Source organism: Anabrus simplex, chromosome 6 (genome assembly GCF_040414725.1).
Source record: "Anabrus simplex isolate iqAnaSimp1 chromosome 6, ASM4041472v1, whole genome shotgun sequence".
In the NCBI taxonomy this organism is placed as follows: Eukaryota; Metazoa; Arthropoda; class Insecta; order Orthoptera; family Tettigoniidae; genus Anabrus; species Anabrus simplex.
In genome coordinates, this window is record NC_090270.1 from 349,235,983 (window position 1) to 349,255,804 (window position 19,822).

Below are 19,822 nucleotides of genomic sequence, written 5' to 3' on the forward strand. Positions count from 1 at the left end.
TGTGGCCAAGTTGATGAATACTGCCATCACACTGTAGAGTGTGTGCAAGTTGCCCACCAAGTTGATGAATACTGCCATCACACTGTAGAGTGTGTGCAAGTTGCCCACCAAGTTGATGAATACTGCCATCACACTGTAGAGTGCGTGCAAGTTGCCCACCAAGTTGATGAATACTGCCATCACACTGTACAGTGCGTGCAAGTTGCCCATTGTGGCCAAGTTGATGAATACTGCCATCACACTGTAGAGTGCGTGCAAGTTGCCCACCAAGTTGATGAATACTGCCATCACACTGTAGAGTGTGTGCAAGTTGCCCATTGTGGCCAAGTTGATGAATACTGCCATCACACTGTAGAGTGTGTGCAAGTTGCCCATTGTGGCCAAGTTGATGAATACTGCCATCACACTGTAGAGTGTGTGCAAGTTGCCCACCAAGTTGATGAATACTGCCATCACACTGTAGAGTGTGTGCAAGTTGCCCACCAAGTTGATGAATACTGCCATCACACTGTAGAGTGCGTGCAAGTTGCCCACCAAGTTGATGAATACTGCCATCACACTGTACAGTGCGTGCAAGTTGCCCATTGTGGCCAAGTTGATGAATACTGCCATCACACTGTACAGTGCGTGCAAGTTGCCCACCAAGTTGATGAATACTGCCATCACACTGTAGAGTGCGTGCAAGTTGCCCATTGTGGCCAAGTTGATGAATACTGCCATGACACTGTAGAGTGTGTGCAAGTTGCCCACCAAGTTGATGAATACTGCCATCACACTGTACAGTGCGTGCAAGTTGCCCACCAAGTTGATGAATACTGCCATCACACTGTAGAGTGCGTGCAAGTTGCCCACCAAGTTGATGAATACTGCCATCACACTGTAGAGTGTGTGCAAGTTGCCCACCAAGTTGATGAATACTGCCATCACACTGTAGAGTGTGTGCAAGTTGCCCATTGTGGCCAAGTTGATGAATACTGCCATCACACTGTAGAGTGTGTGCAAGTTGCCCATTGTGGCCAAGTTGATGAATACTGCCATCACACTGTAGAGTGTGTGCAAGTTGCCCACCAAGTTGATGAATACTGCCATCACACTGTAGAGTGCGTGCAAGTTGCCCATTGTGGCCAAGTTGATGAATACTGCCATCACACTGTAGAGTGCATGCAAGTTGCCCATTGTGGCCAAGTTGATGAATACTGCCATCACACTGTAGAGTGTGTGCAAGTTGCCCATTGTGGCCAAGTTGATGAATACTGCCATCACACTGTAGAGTGTGTGCAAGTTGCCCACCAAGTTGATGAATACTGCCATCACACTGTAGAGTGTGTGCAAGTTGCCCACCAAGTTGATGAATACTGCCATCACACTGTAGAGTGCGTGCAAGTTGCCCACCAAGTTGATGAATACTGCCATCACACTGTACAGTGCGTGCAAGTTGCCCATTGTGGCCAAGTTGATGAATACTGCCATCACACTTTACAGTGCGTGCAAGTTGCCCACCAAGTTGATGAATACTGCCATCACACTGTAGAGTGTGTGCAAGTTGCCCACCAAGTTGATGAATACTGCCATCACACTGTAGAGTGTGTGCAAGTTGCCCATTGTGGCCAAGTTGATGAATACTGCCATCACACTGTAGAGTGCGTGCAAGTTGCCCATTGTGGCCAAGTTGATGAATACTGCCATCACACTGTAGAGTGTGTGCAAGTTGCCCATTGTGGCCAAGTTGATGAATACTGCCATCACACTGTAGAGTGCGTGCAAGTTGCCCATTGTGGCCAAGTTGATGAATACTGCCATCACACTGTAGAGTGTGTGCAAGTTGCCCATTGTGGCCAAGTTGATGAATACTGCCATCACACTTTACAGTGCGTGCAAGTTGCCCACCAAGTTGATGAATACTGCCATCACACTGTAGAGTGTGTGCAAGTTGCCCATTGTGGCCAAGTTGATGAATACTGCCATCACACTGTAGAGTGCGTGCAAGTTGCCCATTGTGGCCAAGTTGATGAATACTGCCATCACACTGTAGAGTGCGTGCAAGTTGCCCACCAAGTTGATGAATACTGCCATCACACTGTAGAGTGTGTGCAAGTTGCCCATTGTGGCCAAGTTGATGAATACTGCCATCACACTGTAGAGTGTGTGCAAGTTGCCCATTGTGGCCAAGTTGATGAATACTGCCATCACACTGTAGAGTGTGTGCAAGTTGCCCACCAAGTTGATGAATACTGCCATCACACTGTAGAGTGTGTGCAAGTTGCCCACCAAGTTGATGAATACTGCCATCACACTGTAGAGTGCGTGCAAGTTGCCCACCAAGTTGATGAATACTGCCATCACACTGTACAGTGCGTGCAAGTTGCCCATTGTGGCCAAGTTGATGAATACTGCCATCACACTGTACAGTGCGTGCAAGTTGCCCACCAAGTTGATGAATACTGCCATCACACTGTAGAGTGTGTGCAAGTTGCCCATTGTGGCCAAGTTGATGAATACTGCCATCACACTGTAGAGTGTGTGCAAGTTGCCCACCAAGTTGATGAATACTGCCATCACACTGTAGAGTGTGTGCAAGTTGCCCACCAAGTTGATGAATACTGCCATCACACTGTAGAGTACGTGCAAGTTGCCCACCAAGTTGATGAATACTGCCATCACACTGTAGAGTGCGTGCAAGTTGCCCATTGTGGCCAAGTTGATGAATACTGCCATCACACTGTAGAGTGCGTGCAAGTTGCCCACCAAGTTGATGAATACTGCCATCACACTGTAGAGTGTGTGCAAGTTGCCCATTGTGGCCAAGTTGATGAATACTGCCATCACACTGTAGAGTGCGTGCAAGTTGCCCATTGTGGCCAAGTTGATGAATACTGCCATCACACTGTACAGTGCGTGCAAGTTGCCCACCAAGTTGATGAATACTGCCATCACACTGTAGAGTGCGTGCAAGTTGCCCACCAAGTTGATGAATACTGCCATCACACTGTAGAGTGTGTGCAAGTTGCCCATTGTGGCCAAGTTGATGAATACTGCCATCACACTGTAGAGTGTGTGCAAGTTGCCCATTGTGGCCAAGTTGATGAATACTGCCATCACACTGTAGAGTGTGTGCAAGTTGCCCATTGTGGCCAAGTTGATGAATACTGCCATCACACTGTAGAGTGTGTGCAAGTTGCCCATTGTGGCCAAGTTGATGAATACTGCCATGACACTGTAGAGTGTGTGCAAGTTGCCCACCAAGTTGATGAATACTGCCATCACACTGTAGAGTGCGTGCAAGTTGCCCACCAAGTTGATGAATACTGCCATCACACTGTAGAGTGTGTGCAAGTTGCCCATTGTGGCCAAGTTGATGAATACTGCCATCACACTGTACAGTGCGTGCAAGTTGCCCACCAAGTTGATGAATACTGCCATCACACTGTAGAGTGCGTGCAAGTTGCCCACCAAGTTGATGAATACTGCCATCACACTGTAGAGTGGGTGCAAGTTGCCCACCAAGTTGATGAATACTGCCATGACACTGTAGAGTGTGTGCAAGTTGCCCACCAAGTTGATGAATACTGCCATCACACTGTAGAGTGGGTGCAAGTTGCCCACCAAGTTGATGAATACTGCCATCACACTGTAGAGTGCGTGCAAGTTGCCCACCAAGTTGATGAATACTGCCATCACACTGTAGAGTGCGTGCAAGTTGCCCACCAAGTTGATGAATACTGCCATCACACTGTAGAGTGTGTGCAAGTTGCCCATTGTGGCCAAGTTGATGAATACTGCCATCACACTGTAGAGTGTGTGCAAGTTGCCCATTGTGGCCAAGTTGATGAATACTGCCATCACACTGTAGAGTGTGTGCAAGTTGCCCACCAAGTTGATGAATACTGCCATCACACTTTAGAGTGCGTGCAAGTTGCCCACCAAGTTGATGAATACTGCCATCACACTGTAGAGTGTGTGCAAGTTGCCCATTGTGGCCAAGTTGATGAATACTGCCATCAAACTGTACAGTGCGTGCAAGTTGCCCACCAAGTTGATGAATACTGCCATCACACTGTAGAGTGCGTGCAAGTTGCCCACCAAGTTGATGAATACTGCCATCACACTGTAGAGTGCATGCAAGTTGCCCATTGTGGCCAAGTTGATGAATACTGCCATCACACTGTAGAGTGCGTGCAAGTTGCCCACCAAGTTGATGAATACTGCCATCACACTGTAGAGTGTGTGCAAGTTGCCCACCAAGTTGATGAATACTGCCATCACACTGTAGAGTGTGTGCAAGTTGCCCATTGTGGCCAAGTTGATGAATACTGCCATCACACTGTACAGTGCGTGCAAGTTGCCCACCAAGTTGATGAATACTGCCATCACACTGTAGAGTGCGTGCAAGTTGCCCACCAAGTTGATGAATACTGCCATCACACTGTAGAGTGCGTGCAAGTTGCCCACCAAGTTGATGAATACTGCCATCACACTGTAGAGTGCGTGCAAGTTGCCCATTGTGGCCAAGTTGATGAATACTGCCATCACACTGTAGAGTGCGTGCAAGTTGCCCACCAAGTTGATGAATACTGCCATCACACTGTAGAGTGTGTGCAAGTTGCCCATTGTGGCCAAGTTGATGAATACTGCCATCACACTGTAGAGTGTGTGCAAGTTGCCCACCAATTTGATGAATACTGCCATCACACTGTAGAGTGTGTGCAAGTTGCCCATTGTGGCCAAGTTGATGAATACTGCCATCACACTGTAGAGTGCGTGCAAGTTGCCCATTGTGGCCAAGTTGATGAATACTGCCATCACACTGTACAGTGCGTGCAAGTTGCCCATTGTGGCCAAGTTGATGAATACTGCCATCACACTGTAGAGTGCGTGCAAGTTGCCCACCAAGTTGATGAATACTGCCATCACACTTTACAGTGCGTGCAAGTTGCCCATTGTGGCCAAGTTGATGAATACTGCCATCACACTGTACAGTGCGTGCAAGTTGCCCATTGTGGCCAAGTTGATGAATACTGCCATCACACTGTACAGTGCGTGCAAGTTGCCCATTGTGGCCAAGTTGATGAATACTGCCATCACACTTTACAGTGCGTGCAAGTTGCCCATTGTGGCCAAGTTGATGAATACTGCCATCACACTGTACAGTGCGTTCAAGTTGCCCACCAAGTTGATGAATACTGCCATCACACTGTAGAGTGCGTGCAAGTTGCCCACCAAGTTGATGAATACTGCCATCACACTTTACAGTGCGTGCAAGTTGCCCATTGTGGCCAAGTTGATGAATACTGCCATCACACTGTAGAGTGTGTGCAAGTTGCCCATTGTGGCCAAGTTGATGAATACTGCCATGACACTTTACAGTGCGTGCAAGTTGCCCATTGTGGCCAAGTTGATGAATACTGCCATCACACTGTACAGTGCGTGCAAGTTGCCCACCAAGTTGATGAATACTGCCATCACACTGTAGAGTGCGTGCAAGTTGCCCACCAAGTTGATGAATACTGCCATCACACTGTAGAGTGTGTGCAAGTTGCCCATTGTGGCCAAGTTGATGAATACTGCCATCACACTGTAGAGTGTGTGCAAGTTGCCCATTGTGGCCAAGTTGATGAATACTGCCATCACACTGTAGAGTGTGTGCAAGTTGCCCATTGTGGCCAAGTTGATGAATACTGCCATCACACTGTAGAGTGTGTGCAAGTTGCCCACCAAGTTGATGAATACTGCCATCACACTGTAGAGTGCGTGCAAGTTGCCCACCAAGTTGATGAATACTGCCATCACACTGTAGAGTGTGTGCAAGTTGCCCATTGTGGCCAAGTTGATGAATACTGCCATCTCACTGTAGAGTGTGTGCAAGTTGCCCATTGTGGCCAAGTTGATGAATACTGCCATGACACTGTAGAGTGTGTGCAAGTTGCCCACCAAGTTGATGAATACTGCCATCACACTGTAGAGTGCGTGCAAGTTGCCCACCAAGTTGATGAATACTGCCATCACACTGTAGAGTGTGTGCAAGTTGCCCATTGTGGCCAAGTTGATGAATACTGCCATCACACTGTAGAGTGCGTGCAAGTTGCCCACCAAGTTGATGAATACTGCCATCACACTGTACAGTGCGTGCAAGTTGCCCACCAAGTTGATGAATACTGCCATCACACTGTAGAGTGGGTGCAAGTTGCCCACCAAGTTGATGAATACTGCCATGACACTGTAGAGTGCGTGCAAGTTGCCCACCAAGTTGATGAATACTGCCATCACACTGTAGAGTGTGTGCAAGTTGCCCACCAAGTTGATGAATACTGCCATCACACTGTACAGTGCGTGCAAGTTGCCCATTGTGGCCAAGTTGATGAATACTGCCATGACACTTTACAGTGAGTGCAAGTTGCCCATTGTGGCCAAGTTGATGAATACTGCCATCACACTGTAGAGTGCGTGCAAGTTGCCCACCAAGTTGATGAATACTGCCATCACACTGTAGAGTGTGTGCAAGTTGCCCATTGTGGCCAAGTTGATGAATACTGCCATCACACTGTAGAGTGTGTGCAAGTTGCCCACCAAGTTGATGAATACTGCCATCACACTGTAGAGTGTGTGCAAGTTGCCCACCAAGTTGATGAATACTGCCATCACACTGTAGAGTGCGTGCAAGTTGCCCATTGTGGCCAAGTTGATGAATACTGCCATCACACTGTAGAGTGTGTGCAAGTTGCCCACCAAGTTGATGAATACTGCCATCACACTGTAGAGTGCGTGCAAGTTGCCCACCAAGTTGATGAATACTGCCATGACACTGTAGAGTGTGTGCAAGTTGCCCACCAAGTTGATGAATACTGCCATCACACTGTAGAGTGTGTGCAAGTTGCCCATTGTGGCCAAGTTGATGAATACTGCCATCACACTGTAGAGTGTGTGCAAGTTGCCCATTGTGGCCAAGTTGATGAATACTGCCATCACACTTTAGAGTGCGTGCAAGTTGCCCACCAAGTTGATGAATACTGCCATCACACTTTAGAGTGCGTGCAAGTTGCCCATTGTGGCCAAGTTGATGAATACTGCCATCACACTGTAGAGTGTGTGCAAGTTGCCCATTGTGGCCAAGTTGATGAATACTGCCATCACACTGTAGAGTGCGTGCAAGTTGCCCACCAAGTTGATGAATACTGCCATCACACTGTAGAGTGCGTGCAAGTTGCCCATTGTGGCCAAGTTGATGAATACTGCCATCACACTGTAGAGTGCGTGCAAGTTGCCCATTGTGGCCAAGTTGATGAATACTGCCATCACACTGTAGAGTGTGTGCAAGTTGCCCACCAAGTTGATGAATACTGCCATCACACTTTAGAGTGCGTGCAAGTTGCCCATTGTGGCCAAGTTGATGAATACTGCCATCACACTGTAGAGTGCGTGCAAGTTGCCCATTGTGGCCAAGTTGATGAATACTGCCATCACACTGTAGAGTGTGTGCAAGTTGCCCACCAAGTTGATGAATACTGCCATCACACTGTAGAGTGCGTGCAAGTTGCCCACCAAGTTGATGAATACTGCCATCACACTGTAGAGTGCGTGCAAGTTGCCCACCAAGTTGATGAATACTGCCATCACACTGTAGAGTGTGTGCAAGTTGCCCATTGTGGCCAAGTTGATGAATACTGCCATCACACTGTAGAGTGCGTGCAAGTTGCCCATTGTGGCCAAGTTGATGAATACTGCCATCACACTGTAGAGTGCGTGCAAGTTGCCCATTGTGGCCAAGTTGATGAATACTGCCATCACACTGTAGAGTGCGTGCAAGTTGCCCACCAAGTTGATGAATACTGCCATCACACTGTAGAGTGTGTGCAAGTTGCCCACCAAGTTGATGAATACTGCCATCACACTGTAGAGTGCATGCAAGTTGCCCATTGTGGCCAAGTTGATGAATACTGCCATCACACTGTAGAGTGCGTGCAAGTTGCCCATTGTGGCCAAGTTGATGAATACTGCCATCACACTGTAGAGTGCGTGCAAGTTGCCCATTGTGGCCAAGTTGATGAATACTGCCATCACACTGTAGAGTGCGTGCAAGTTGCCCACCAAGTTGATGAATACTGCCATCACACTGTAGAGTGTGTGCAAGTTGCCCACCAAGTTGATGAATACTGCCATCACACTGTAGAGTGTGTGCAAGTTGCCCACCAAGTTGATGACTACTGCCATCACACTGTAGAGTGTGTGCAAGTTGCCCATTGTGGCCAAGTTGATGAATACTGCCATCACACTGTAGAGTGCGTGCAAGTTGCCCACCAAGTTGATGAATACTGCCATCACACTGTAGAGTGCGTGCAAGTTGCCCACCAAGTTGATGAATACTGCCATCACACTGTAGAGTGCGTGCAAGTTGCCCATTGTGGCCAAGTTGATGAATACTGCCATCACACTGTAGAGTGCGTGCAAGTTGCCCATTGTGGCCAAGTTGATGAATACTGCCATCACACTGTAGAGTGTGTGCAAGTTGCCCACCAAGTTGATGAATACTGCCATCACACTGTAGAGTGCGTGCAAGTTGCCCACCAAGTTGATGAATACTGCCATCACACTGTAGAGTGTGTGCAAGTTGCCCACCAAGTTGATGAATACTGCCATCACACTGTAGAGTGCGTGCAAGTTGCCCATTGTGGCCAAGTTGATGAATACTGCCATCACACTGTAGAGTGCGTGCAAGTTGCCCACCAAGTTGATGAATACTGCCATCACACTGTAGAGTGCGTGCAAGTTGCCCACCAAGTTGATGAATACTGCCATCACACTGTAGAGTGTGTGCAAGTTGCCCATTGTGGCCAAGTTGATGAATACTGCCATCACACTGTAGAGTGCGTGCAAGTTGCCCACCAAGTTGATGAATACTGCCATCACACTGTAGAGTGCGTGCAAGTTGCCCACCAAGTTGATGAATACTGCCATCACACTGTAGAGTGCGTGCAAGTTGCCCATTGTGGCCAAGTTGATGAATACTGCCATCACACTGTAGAGTGCGTGCAAGTTGCCCACCAAGTTGATGAATACTGCCATCACACTGTAGAGTGCGTGCAAGTTGCCCACCAAGTTGATGAATACTGCCATCACACTGTAGAGTGTGTGCAAGTTGCCCACCAAGTTGATGAATACTGCCATCACACTGTAGAGTGTGTGCAAGTTGCCCACCAAGTTGATGAATACTGCCATCACACTGTAGAGTGCGTGCAAGTTGCCCATTGTGGCCAAGTTGATGAATACTGCCATCACACTGTAGAGTGCGTGCAAGTTGCCCACCAAGTTGATGAATACTGCCATCACACTGTAGAGTGCGTGCAAGTTGCCCACCAAGTTGATGAATACTGCCATCACACTGTAGAGTGTGTGCGAGTTGCCCACCAAGTTGATGAATACTGCCATCACACTGTAGAGTGCGTGCAAGTTGCCCATTGTGGCCAAGTTGATGAATACTGCCATCACACTGTAGAGTGCGTGCAAGTTGCCCATTGTGGCCAAGTTGATGAATACTGCCATCACACTGTACAGTGCGTGCAAGTTGCCCACCAAGTTGATGAATACTGCCATCACACTGTAGAGTGTGTGCAAGTTGCCCACCAAGTTGATGAATACTGCCATCACACTGTAGAGTGCGTGCAAGTTGCCCACCAAGTTGATGAATACTGCCATCACACTGTAGAGTGTGTGCAAGTTGCCCATTGTGGCCAAGTTGATGAATACTGCCATCACACTGTAGAGTGCGTGCAAGTTGCCCACCAAGTTGATGAATACTGCCATCACACTGTACAGTGCGTGCAAGTTGCCCATTGTGGCCAAGTTGATGAATACTGCCATCACACTGTAGAGTGCGTGCAAGTTGCCCACCAAGTTGATGAATACTGCCATCACACTGTAGAGTGCGTGCAAGTTGCCCATTGTGGCCAAGTTGATGAATACTGCCATCACACTGTACAGTGCGTGCAAGTTACCCATTGTGGCCAAGTTGATGAATACTGCCATCACACTGTAGAGTGCGTGCAAGTTGCCCATTGTGGCCAAGTTGATGAATACTGCCATCACACTGTACAGTGCGTGCAAGTTGCCCACCAAGTTGATGAATACTGCCATCACACTGTAGAGTGCGTGCAAGTTGCCCACCAAGTTGATGAATACTGCCATCACACTGTAGAGTGCGTGCAAGTTGCCCACCAAGTTGATGAATACTGCCATCACACTGTAGAGTGTGTGCAAGTTGCCCACCAAGTTGATGAATACTGCCATCACACTGTAGAGTGTGTGCAAGTTGCCCACCAAGTTGATGAATACTGCCATCACACTGTAGAGTGTGTGCAAGTTGCCCATTGTGGCCAAGTTGATGAATACTGCCATCACACTGTAGAGTGCGTGCAAGTTGCCCACCAAGTTGATGAATACTGCCATCACACTGTAGAGTGCGTGCAAGTTGCCCACCAAGTTGATGAATACTGCCATGACACTGTAGAGTGCGTGCAAGTTGCCCACCAAGTTGATGAATACTGCCATCACACTGTAGAGTGTGTGCAAGTTGCCCACCAAGTTGATGAATACTGCCATCACACTGTAGAGTGTGTGCAAGTTGCCCATTGTGGCCAAGTTGATGAATACTGCCATCACACTGTAGAGTGTGTGCAAGTTGCCCACCAAGTTGATGAATACTGCCATCACACTGTAGAGTGCGTGCAAGTTGCCCACCAAGTTGATGAATACTGCCATCACACTGTAGAGTGCGTGCAAGTTGCCCATTGTGGCCAAGTTGATGAATACTGCCATCACACTGTACAGTGCGTGCAAGTTGCCCACCAAGTTGATGAATACTGCCATCACACTGTAGAGTGCGTGCAAGTTGCCCACCAAGTTGATGAATACTGCCATCACACTGTAGAGTGTGTGCAAGTTGCCCACCAAGTTGATGAATACTGCCATCACACTGTACAGTGCGTGCAAGTTGCCCACCAAGTTGATGAATACTGCCATCACACTGTAGAGTGCGTGCAAGTTGCCCACCAAGTTGATGAATACTGCCATCACACTGTAGAGTGTGTGCAAGTTGCCCACCAAGTTGATGAATACTGCCATCACACTGTAGAGTGCGTGCAAGTTGCCCACCAAGTTGATGAATACTGCCATGACACTGTAGAGTGCGTGCAAGTTGCCCACCAAGTTGATGAATACTGCCATCACACTGTAGAGTGCATGCAAGTTGCCCATTGTGGCCAAAACAATGAATATTGAATTTTCACAAGCACACTGTAATTGAAATCAATGGCCAATTTTGTTCTGTACCTAACACACGTACTGTGTTTACAGAACACGATCTAATAGGTTCAAAGTTAATGTTGAGTACGAATCACTATTCAGCTTTCACCACAACACGGTCTGAAAAGTGTAGATGTTCTCCAACTTTGCATTTTGTCTGCAAGAAAGTTTGTAATGCATCTATCATTGAAGATGCTGCTATTTTATACAATTTCTGTGTTTGAAATTGATGTAATGTTGGTGGCAATGATAACATCCTTACACTTATTTAATTCTAAGAACAAATCCAGAAATGAATTTACCTTGTAAGCTGTTCACCATCTGTATGATTAGCTGTTTTGGACAAAGTGGACAAAATAAAAATGTATAGAGTAAAATCAACATTGCATTCAATTGATGTGGACAACAATGCAGGATGAATATACAGCACACTAAGAGGACTTTACAGACTTCACAAGATCCATGAGACAGGTGTTATTGGAGGTTATGAGCAATAACAGAGAGAATATCAATTTCCTGTAACTGATGTTAATTTTGATACTGGTATAACATTACTTGTACTGGCTAAAAATCAAACACTGCCCTCTGACGTTAATATGTCCAATGGCTAGTTGCAGTGGATGAAGTATGGAATCTTCTTGACGAACAAGGTGTAGTATGCCTTCAATAGGAGGACACAGTCACAGTTCAATTTGGAAAGGAAAAGGAAACACAACTGACCTCTTGCGCCAGACAACGTGTTCTGGAAACACCATCACTGTCTCATCTAACCCGTGTGGCTTTGTGAAACATCTAGTGATGGAAAGACACCACGAGGAAAGGAAGACAGTTCAGTTTGCCTTTTCTGACTTGAGAAAGACGCTCAACAGCGTACCACAGCATGATATCGTTTGGAGGCTACACAAATGTACCATAAGCCTGTGTCAACTGACTGCAACTTCTGTACAGAAAGTCCACAAGTTCAGTACGGCGAGCAACAGCAAAGTCAGGTACCTTCCAAATCAATGTTGGTGCCCAACAACCTTATCTCTTCATATTCTGGATGAACACCACCACAAATGACATCAGACGAAGCATCCATGAACGTTATTGTACAGTGACAATGTCATGGCAACTAACTAAAAGCTCACAAAGCACGTACAAGAGTGGAAGATGCATCTCAAACAACTTGGGATGAAAGTAAATCTGATGATGACAGAGTACCTGGAATGCAGCAACCAAACTTACGGAATGATGGGTGCGGTTCAACTTAACACACTGCTGACCGGATGCTTGAGCTTGTCACATACCCTGTGGACTGGACATTTTTCTACTAAACATACTAGAATGCACTTGATTATAAAAATGTACAAATATATTAAACCAGTCAATATTTTATCTTTAAAGTTAGTATGGGTACTCTCCAATGCCCCTAGTAGTAGTGGATCGGCCTTTACAAAACCATCTTCAGCGTCAATTCCTAACACATCATTAATGTTTACATCGTTATCCTCATCGTCAGAATCACTTGAATAAGTAAGTACACTAGGTAAATTACGGCCTGTATAGGCTTGAATATCACTTCCACTATCACTCTCACATTCAGTTTCCACTAAATCAGTAGACTATTTCCATTTGAACGATCATCGGCATATAATTCTTCTAAAATATCGTCGTCAGCTAACACCGCATTCCGCGGGCGCTCCATCTTGTCATTGACTGAACCGGCAGAAAGAAAGTCGACGTTTCAAAACTAAATCAAAGAATAAAAGAGGCGTGAATGAAAGAAAAGTGGCAGAAATACATCTACGATTTATTCTACTCAATGTGAACGTTCGAAATAGTTCAAGATATGGTCAAGAGATGTCACACGAAGACCGAAAACAATGTCGTGAATAAAACTGAGAATTCTCGGTGCCCGTCACCTACCACTGGCGAGCGTACTACGAGATTTCTCAGGGCCCATCACCCATGAGTTAATAAAGTGAACTGAGTCAAATACCTAAGTTTATTCATCACCTCGGACTATGGTACAATTCCTGTTTTCAAGACAAGAGTCAATGCCACATGGATGAAGGCATCAAACTACTGGACTCCCGTGTGTTAAGAAAATTCCATGGCATCTAAAATCTAAAGTCAACCAAAATTAAATCAAATCAAAATCTCTTTATTTGCAAATAAGGTGTCTATCTCGGTGGCAAATGGTACACTAAAATACATTATTGTCAAGCACTAAATATTAAATTTTCCTATAATACAATATTAGACAATTAACACTAACAATGTTTTCTATTAAACACACAGCTCATCCTTAATAAATTTATATTGTTTACAAAATTCTACTTATAATATCTCCTGTACTACTTACAAGTATAGTCAACTGATATACAGTATATGGAATTACTTCAAATGATACTATACAACTGGTATAAGATTAAACTTTACATTGCATTTATTTATTTACTTTTTTTTTTTACCCGTTCTAGAACCTAAGTAGCATAACGACCTGCTGCGTCTTAACCAGAGCCCCTTTTGCCAATACTTTTCAGAGTTCCTGAAGGGCCTTCACAGCTACCGTAGCAGTCCCAGGGCCCTCGAAGTCCCCACTGTACTTCACCCCTACAGGCAGTACCCTACTTCGGCTGTCCAAACTCCATAGACCAGGGGATGGAATTAATTTAATTATACACATTTTTTATGTACAATATCCTGCACTGGTCGAATGCCCTCGAACATGTCATTTATTTTTTCTGTTGCTGTTTATTCTCTTTTTGAATATCTGTACAGATTTTGGAAAAGGATCAAACACTACCCCTGGTAAACTGTTCCACTCCGTCACACCCTTCCCAATGAATGAAAATTTACCCCAATCGCTTCTGCTAAAATTCCTTCTAATTTTATTTTTTGTGGTCAGTCCTGCTGATATAATTATTTTCCAACTGAAGCCTCTCATGGATATCTCCCCATGCTTCTTCTCCTGTATAGGCTCTATATAATCCTATAAGTCTAGTTTTCTCCCTTCTCTTACTTAAAGTTTCACACCCTAGTTCCTTTAACATTTCTGATACACTACTCTTTCTCCTGAAATCCCCCGTCACAAATCTTGCTGCTTTCCTCTGCACATTATCTATTTCTTTTATTAGGTATTCTTGGTGAGGATCCCAAACACTGTCTGCATATTCCAATAATGGACGAACCACACTCAAGTAACTTTTTTCTTTTAATTCTTTGTTGCATCCTTTAAGTAGCCTCTTTATGACATGTAACGATCTGTATGCTTTCCCAACAATATCATCAACGTGACTCTTCCAGTGCAAATTACTTTCTAATCTCACACCTAAGTATTTGCACTTGCCATCTTTTGGGATAACTACCTCGTCCAAAGTATATTCAAATTCAGTTTTAAAGCTCCTGTTTGTAAAAGTTGTAACAGTTGATTTGCCTGCATTAACCTTCATATTATTTTCTTCAACCCATTGTTGGATACTTTCAAGGTCCCTTTGTAATTCTGAACAATCCTCAATATTGTTTATTTCCCTATAAACAATTATGTCATCTGCATACAATCTTATTTTTGATGTTATATTGTTCCCTAAATCATTTACGTATATTAAGAAAAGTAACTGACCGATTATACTACCCTGTGCGATTCCCTTCCAAACTCTCTCTTCCTGTGATATATTATTTCCTACTTTGACTTTCTGAACCCTTGAATTTAGAAATGTTCTTATCCAACGTATAACCCTTACGTCCAATCCTATTCCCTCCAATTTCTTTAATAATATTCCATTTTCCACTCTATCAAAAGCTTTGGAAAGATCTATGGCTATGCAATCTAACTGGCCTCCTGAATCCAACTGATCTGATATGTCCTGCTGAAATCCCACCAGTTGTGCCTCACAAGAAAATTTCTTTCTAAATCCATACTGGCTCCTCATGAACCAATTTTTATCATCACATATCCCTCTGATGTACTTTGATATTAAACTCTCCACTATTTTACAAACTATACTGGTCAGGCTGATTGGTCTGTAGTTCTCTGGTTTCCTTTTATCACCCTTTCCTTTATAAATTGGTATTATTATAGATTCCTTCCATTCCTTTGGTATTACACTATTATTTATGACATAGTCAAAGAGAAATTTTAAATAAGGCACAATGTACCACCCCATTGACTTTATCACCTCCCCAGTAATCTGATCACTTCCTGCTGCTTTTCCTTGCTGGAGCAGTTGGATTTCTCTGAAAATATCTTCATTTGTGAATGAGAAGCTTCTTGTTTCTCTCTGTGTCTCTCCCTCTCTATCTTCTGTTTCGGTTTCCAACTCCTGACAATCATCTACTGAATCTCTGAATTCCCTACTAAATAGGTTTGCTTTCTCAGTATCTGTTAAAAAGAGTTCTCCCTCTTCTCCCACCATTGTAGGAATTTGGATTCCTTTTCCTTTTTCTTTCCTAATATATGAATACAGCTTTTTCGATTTCCGTTTGTGGTCAATACCCTCTTGAAGTATGCCATTCATATAATTCTCTTTTGCTTCCTTTTTTACTCTATTCAGTTCCCTCATTAGCTGTTTTCCAGTTTCTCTACTCTCCCTACGCTCTTTGATTTTCCTGTTTACTATTCTACATTTTCTTTTTAATTTTCTTATTTCCCTTGTATAATAAACAGGGTCTGAGGTCATTTTACCCTTCTTAACAGGTACAAATCTCTTCTCTCCTTCCCAAATGATTCCTTTAAGTTTAGCCCAAAGTGTATCCAAGTTACTTCCTTCACTTATCCAACAACTGAATTGTGATTTAAGGTAAGTCCCAAATTCATCAACTTTAGTTTTTTTGTACAATTTTTTGTCTTGTGTAACCCTCTTATTAAGCATTTTTGGTACGAGTCTTACATCCATTATTACAGCCTTATGGTCTCCTATTCCTTCAATTACCTCAGTTTTATCAACAATTTCCTATGGTTTAACCAAGAATACATCTAGTAAGTTATTGAGACGAGTCAGTTCTTGTACTACTTGTGTAAATCCTCCCTCCCAAATTAACTTATTTGCTAGTTTCTGTTCATGGGCTTCACTAGCAGCTCCATTCCATTCAACTTCAGGCAAATTTAGATCTCCCCCAATTATTACCATATCATTATTATTGTTTTTACGAGCATAATCTATTATTTTCTCAAATATTTCCATGTCTCTTTCCTCTCTTCCAGGCCTGTATGTTCCTATAATTCCCACCTCCTTCATATTATCACAAACTAATTTTATCCCTAATATTTCATCCCTTTCATCAGTAAACCATTCATGTGAACAGTAAGTTTCCTTCACCAGAATAAACACCCCCCCCCTCCCTTTATATCTCCTCGGTCTCTACAATAGACTGTGTACCCTTCTCAAAATACTTCTCTATTACCCACCCCTTTTCTCAACCACGATTCCACTCCCATCACCACATCAGTCTCATAAGATTCCATCAATGATCAGACCAGTGGCCCTTTATGGAGCTGGCCTACAACATCTAAAGTCAACTGCACAGTGATCAGACCAGTGACCCTTTATGGAGCTGGTACAACATCTACTGCCATTGCCATTGTCGCTATCAGTTTGTCGCTTTTGACACATCTCCCTTGCTGCATGCTCACACCTCACTCTCCTGTGCCATCGACCTATTGCCACTGTCACTATCAGTTTGTCGCTTTTGACACATCTCCCTCGCTGCATGCCCACACCTCACTCCCCCTGCCATCGACCTATGGCTGCCTGATACTGTTGAACATCTTTGTCACGCAGCATTCACAATACAGGAATCTCCCACTTCACTAGCTCAATCACAACTGCCCCACCAATATTCTGCCAGTTTGCAGCAGTAAGAAAAGTGGTGACTCGTAAGTCCATCGCGAGTACTATTCTCGTATTGTCTCGGGCTAGATCTGCCTTTACAGGAGAATTATGAGCTTAAAGTTTTCGAATTAAAAGATGACTTGTATTCAGCATATTAAATACAGACATCAATTAAAAGCAGATCATTACTCGGGGCCGATTTAACACACGGACACGAAGGGCATAACGCTTGTTCATGTTAAGGACGTGGTGTGATGACAGAATGTGTAACAAAATGAAACTGGACCTCCAGTGTCACTCTTTTTAAAGTGAAGACCAGAACTCTGCAGTAAACATGAACCAGTAAAAATTAATTACAGCTGAATGTTGCATTCATTTAATACATGTTAAAGTACTGGTATTTCTACTTAAAATTAATTAAGGTACTTCCAAGAGACCATCATTGGTCACTTACTGCAGAAGTCAGATTCTAATGCATCAAATATTCAATGTACTAACCAGATCTCTGGCAATTGTACTGCTTTGATCATTTTAAGAAATTGCAAGATTTTACAATCTTTCGATTGTGAGACAGATGGTATTACCAGTAGAAATGTCAAGTTTCATGCCATAGGCTTTAGGTGTCCTCACATATTATGTAAGGAAATGTTTGAGAGCAGTCAGAAAGTGGACATAAGTAGTGTGCACTACATGCTGTAACCTGACATGACCTTATCATACTGTAAGACTTGTAAGTACTTACGTATTGGAAAGAGGCTTACTGGCGTTAGCTTCTTCACTGAGAATTTCTTGCTTCACTTCCTGTGGGAAAAGAACAATTACCATTAATTGTGACGATTGTTCTCCAACCTCAACAAACTGTTCAGTGATTATAAAGGACAAAATTCATTAATTAATTTATTTACAACTGATCTGCACCTAGGGCTGTCACTCAAGTGCTAGATCAATTTCTAAGCTAATTGAAATAATTTCAAAAAATCGGGAATTCATCGAACATCTCCCCCAAGTTCCTGATCCTGCTTCTTATGAACGAGTATTTTCCCCCAGTTTGTTTCTTACTTTTAAAAACTCCATTCTAGTTTATTCATTCCACTGACAGCCGGGAACATGCAGCTCGCCTCTCCTATTTGTCTGAAATTGCCCAGAACGAAAAGTGCCACTTTCCTTCTGCAGTTCTAAAATCAAGTAATGTTGAGTGGGGTCTCTCCTTCACATCCCGACTATACCGTTATGAAGAGTAACCCTTATTTATAACGTCTTTACCACCAACGAACGTACTTACATCAGTGCTCACTCCATCGACACAACTAACGGGGACTTTTCCTGCCAATGAGCCTTATTTTATCAGATCGCATCCATCTCACGACTATCAAGTTCAAATCACTCTATTTCCTCGTCACTATCATTGACTTTCTGTCATATCGTGATGATTAATCTCACACATAATACGTAGGTACTGAAAAAAGCAACTTATGCTAGTGAAACACTCTTCAAGTTGAACAACGGCTAAATTAAAGTAGATAGAAGAATCTTCAGGACAATCACCAAGCTGATGGCCAATGCAGATTATTACCCAATGAAGTGGTATATCGTGAACGGAAATCTATAACAGACACAACGCAGAAAAGTAGGATTGCTTTTTTTTGGTCATGTACTCAGACTGACAGAAACCCAACTAGTGATGCAGGTATTTAGTTACTTCTGGAAAAAGAAAGCAAAGAACACTTGGTTCACAGAGATTATGAATGATTTAGAATTAAATGCTCCAAATTGAAGACAGGGAACAGAAGAGGATTCTAAGGACGATTCAAACTTACAACATTTGAAAGAAGGAAGCAGGCCTACACCATTACTGACAACCAAAGGGCAGTCAGTTCTGAGAGGATGAACCCGTTTTGGGAGCGGGAGAAGAAGCTGAAAAGCTCTACCACCTTACCAACTCTCAGGAGAAGTCAAACATAGACAAGAAAATATAAAGACCAAGAAGAGAAATAACAAATTAAACCCCTTAACTTACCTTAATTAAGACAATTAGTTACCCAGAGACCACAAACCAAGATAAACCTTTGTACAGCAATAAATTGTTTTAACACTACTAAAGAAAACAAGGAGTCCTTTGAGAACATAAGGTACGTATTTAATTCATGAGATAAGAGTAAATAACATTATCAGTAGGAAAAAAATATAATGTCCTCGAGAATAAACAGCAAGTAACTTATTAAAAAGTATGAAACTTTAAAGTGTCCGGCTGAACAAAGAAGAAAAATAAAAAAACACATCTGTATTACTTTCAAATCAACCAACAGAAGCTTGTGCACTTAGTAACCTGTTTTTTACAATTTGACTTGAAGTTATTTTTCCTTTTAACACTCAGTCAGTGTAAACAACCTCAGCTCGTACCAACCCGTCAGAGGTAATTAAGGGAAATAAGGCTTTCCAGCACATCCACACCGTCAACAGCATGACAATCACTGCAACGTCAACACGCCATGGTTCGTACACGGGAGAAATAAAACAAACTGAAAATATTAAAAATCTTTAAAATATCAACATTACAAGATAAGAAATTAAGGGGAAGCAGAAATTAGCACGTGACAGAACAACCGAACCGAGATCCTGAAATCCAGCTGAAACCTCTCGTGATCTTCAAATCTATAAATAGGGTAGTTTCCTTTTAAGTTACCATGTAGCATAAATCGTTAAATAAATACAGC

General features: G+C 43.6%; 1 protein-coding gene across 4 annotated transcripts in view; it reads right to left on the reverse strand.

Moving 5' to 3' along the window:
* The window catches only part of LOC136876022 (zinc finger protein 391), a 101,525-nt gene that overhangs the window by 13,596 nt on the left and 68,107 nt on the right, over positions 1 to 19,822 (reverse strand). For all 4 annotated transcript variants that reach the window (XM_067149631.2, XM_068228171.1, XM_068228173.1 and 1 more), the window contains one exon: positions 17,851 to 17,909. In XM_067149631.2, the coding sequence (XP_067005732.2) occupies positions 17,851 to 17,909 (59 nt within the window). The remainder of the gene's footprint in view (positions 1 to 17,850; positions 17,910 to 19,822) is intronic.